A 3,162-nucleotide genomic window follows, 5' to 3' on the forward strand; every position below is an offset into this window, starting at 1 on the left:
GAAAAAGGTTTCCTTATTTAATCTAATCTGTGTTGGTGTTTTAATGGCACATTGATAAAAAGGAAAGATTATAAATTGTGGTAGCATTTGTTTTGCGCATTTTTCAATATGATCACTAAACGGTATCATTCGGTATTCTGATTGGTTTCTATTAGCCCATTTATTCTATCAGAAGAATTTTTATTCATTAAGATAGAAGAAATACACATAATTATATATATATATATATATATATATATTTCAGAACGTAACCACATGTGAATCATTGGCAATTTTCTTCCGCCGTCCTCCTTTCTATTGGACTTTCCTCTGTTTCTGAAGAAGAGCTTTGCTCGAAACGTTAATCAAAACTGCTGACAAATGGTACAAGCACCACCCTGAAGCTGTAACTGAGGAAGAAAATATAATGATTCTTTGGGACTTCCTAGTATGTACACACAGGACCATCAAAGCTAATAAATCAGATATCATTGTGAAAGACCAAAACAATAAAGTTTGTTTATTGATTGACATAAGCATACCCTGTGACAATAATATCCCATCAAAAGAATTTGATAAGCTCAGAAAATATAGAGATATGCTAATCGAAAAGATGTGGCATCTCAAGACAGTTACAATACCCAAGATTGTAGGAGCACTTGGAATGATCAAAAAAAGAACTGAAAATTATTTAAGAATGATCCCTGGCTTATCATCCATGCAGGAAGTGCAAAATATTGTCTTAACTAGTATACCACCCATACTGAGAAGAACATTGTTGCTGTGCTTATTTTATCAACCCCAAAATGATGAAAAATAAAGTTAATCTCAGTGGCATTTGAACACAGAACATAAAATAAGGAAAAATGATGTTAAACATTTTAGTCTGGCATGGTAACAACTCCACCAGCTCGCCACCTTAATAATAATAATAATAATAATAATAATAATAATAATAATAATAATAATAATAATAATAATAATCATTGTTTCTATTATAGATACAAAGCCTGAAATTTAGGGTTGGGGCAGACAATTAAATCAATCACAGTAATTGATTGATTCATTCTTTTATCAACTCTGGAGGGATGGAAAGCAAAACTGACCTCAGTAGCATTTGAACTCAATACATAAAGGCATTTCATCCATCACACTACTAATGCCACCAAACAACATACTCAATAACAATAATGATCATAATAACTTCTTCCATTGACACAAAGCCACATCTTATAACAAGTGGTATAATTATTTGAATCCACTCTTGTACACACCTGGTACTTATTTCATTGACCCAGGCAGTTGTGAAATTAGCATATATTTTGAAAGAAAAATATTCTCTATCACATAATTCAGATGCTTTATCTTGGACACCACCTGAAGATAAAACGTGAATGATAAAGCAGGAAATTGCACTGAATTTAATAGGCAGTTCTTGATCTCATGCATCAGATATGGCCTGTAGAGGTCATGGCTACAACTTCCTCTTGAACTAAATAATAGAGAGGAAAACCATTTTCTGTATATCTCCTCTGTGTGTGTGTGTTTGTGTGTATGTATGGTGGTGGGCATGAGTGAATGAACGTGTAAATGTATAAGTGTGCATGTTAGTGTTTTGTTCATGAATAATGGATTTTATGGGCAATAAGTACTTCATATTGATAAAGCCATCAGTATAAAAAAAAAAGCTTTTATTTACGTATTTGTTTTCCATTTTTTTCTTTTTTTTTAAATTTATTTTATTTGATTATATATACATATATATATACTGCAAATTTACAAAATTCATCTCCAAAAGTAAAAATACAAAAATCTGAAATAAATGTTAATGACAGATCTTCATAAGTGAGTGATTTAGCAGTAGCAGTAGCTGAAGATTCAGCAGAAAACATTTTACTTCTGTGACAATATAGATTTATGCAAGCTTTGTCAAACTTTCACTGACTTCCCACAGTTTTTTGGCAACCCCTGCATCATAGCCTTTTGCATTGGCACATCCTACTTGAAGGTTATCGAAATACTTTCCACTATGCTCCTCAATACCTTTTTCAATAGCACAATAAATAGTAGTTTGAGCACCTTCTTCTATAGACTGAAATGAAAAGAAAACAGGAAAAGGGACGTAATTAGATAAAAATAGTAAAGGATTACTCCAAACATTTACTGGTTTGCTCTCAGTTGGGTATTCAAAATTTGTTATTCAACAGTTAATATATAAATCCAATGTTCTTATAAGATAAGAATTTAGAGATATATTCAGTTGGGTATCTGAATATATCATCTTAACCATATTGGTTTCCTGGTTTATATAATATCAGCAATATATATGTATATATGCACCTGTCTTCATCTTTTTTTTTTTTTTTGTGAATTCTCCCTAAGGGCATCCAGCTGTAGAAACTCTGCCAAATTAGATTGGAGCCTGGTGTTGCCATCCGGTTTCACCAGTCCTCAGTCAAATCGTCCAACCCATGCTAGCATGGAAAGCGGACGTTAAACGATGATGATGATGATGATGATGATATAGTCGCAGGAGTGGGTGTGTAGTAAGTAGATTGCTTACTGGGTTCAGTCCCACTGTGTAGCACCTTGGGCAAGTGACTTCTACTATAGCTTCAGGCTGAACAAAGCCTTGTGAGCAGATTTGGTGGATGGAAACTGAAAGAAGCCCGTCATACATACATACACACACACACACATATATGTATGTATGTGTGTGTGTGTATATATGTTTGTGTGTCTGTTTTTGTCCCCCCCCCCACACACACACATCGCTTGACAACCGATGCTGGTGTGTTTATGTGCCCGTAACTCAGCGGTTCGGCAAAAGAGACAGATAAAATAAGCATTAGGCTTCCAAAGAATAAGTCCTGGGATCAATTTGCTCGCCTAAAGGCGGTTCTCCAGCATGGCCGCAGTCAAATGACTGAAACAAGTAAAAGTATAAAAGAAAAGAGTAAAAGAACATATAAAATTACAAGAAGTAGGCATTTTGTCGAGTGTACTAACGATCCCACCAGCTCACTGTTCAGTAGTTAGGCATTTTGTCAGGAGAGCTAACAATTCTTTAGGTTCACTGCTTTATGCAGTTAAACATTTTATCCAGCGTGCTTATTGATTCTGCCAGCTCGCTCTCTTTGGAGCAGATGTAAGGGGGATAACTGCACTCGTCCAAGCTTTTAC

At 34.6% G+C, this 3,162-nt stretch overlaps 1 protein-coding gene across 2 annotated transcripts in view; it reads right to left on the minus strand.

Moving 5' to 3' along the window:
• Positions 1–1,653: 1,653 nt before the first annotated feature.
• Positions 1,654–3,162, minus strand: part of LOC106879995 (retinol dehydrogenase 11) — a 50,511-nt gene continuing 49,002 nt past the window's right edge. For both annotated transcript variants that reach the window (XM_014929778.2, XM_014929776.2), the window contains exon 7: positions 1,654–2,071. In XM_014929778.2, the coding sequence (XP_014785264.1) occupies positions 1,895–2,071 (177 nt within the window). In that variant the 3' untranslated portion in view covers positions 1,654–1,894. The remainder of the gene's footprint in view (positions 2,072–3,162) is intronic.

The sequence above is a fragment of the Octopus bimaculoides genome, chromosome 14 (genome assembly GCF_001194135.2).
Source record: "Octopus bimaculoides isolate UCB-OBI-ISO-001 chromosome 14, ASM119413v2, whole genome shotgun sequence".
NCBI classification, from domain to species: domain Eukaryota; kingdom Metazoa; phylum Mollusca; class Cephalopoda; order Octopoda; family Octopodidae; genus Octopus; species Octopus bimaculoides.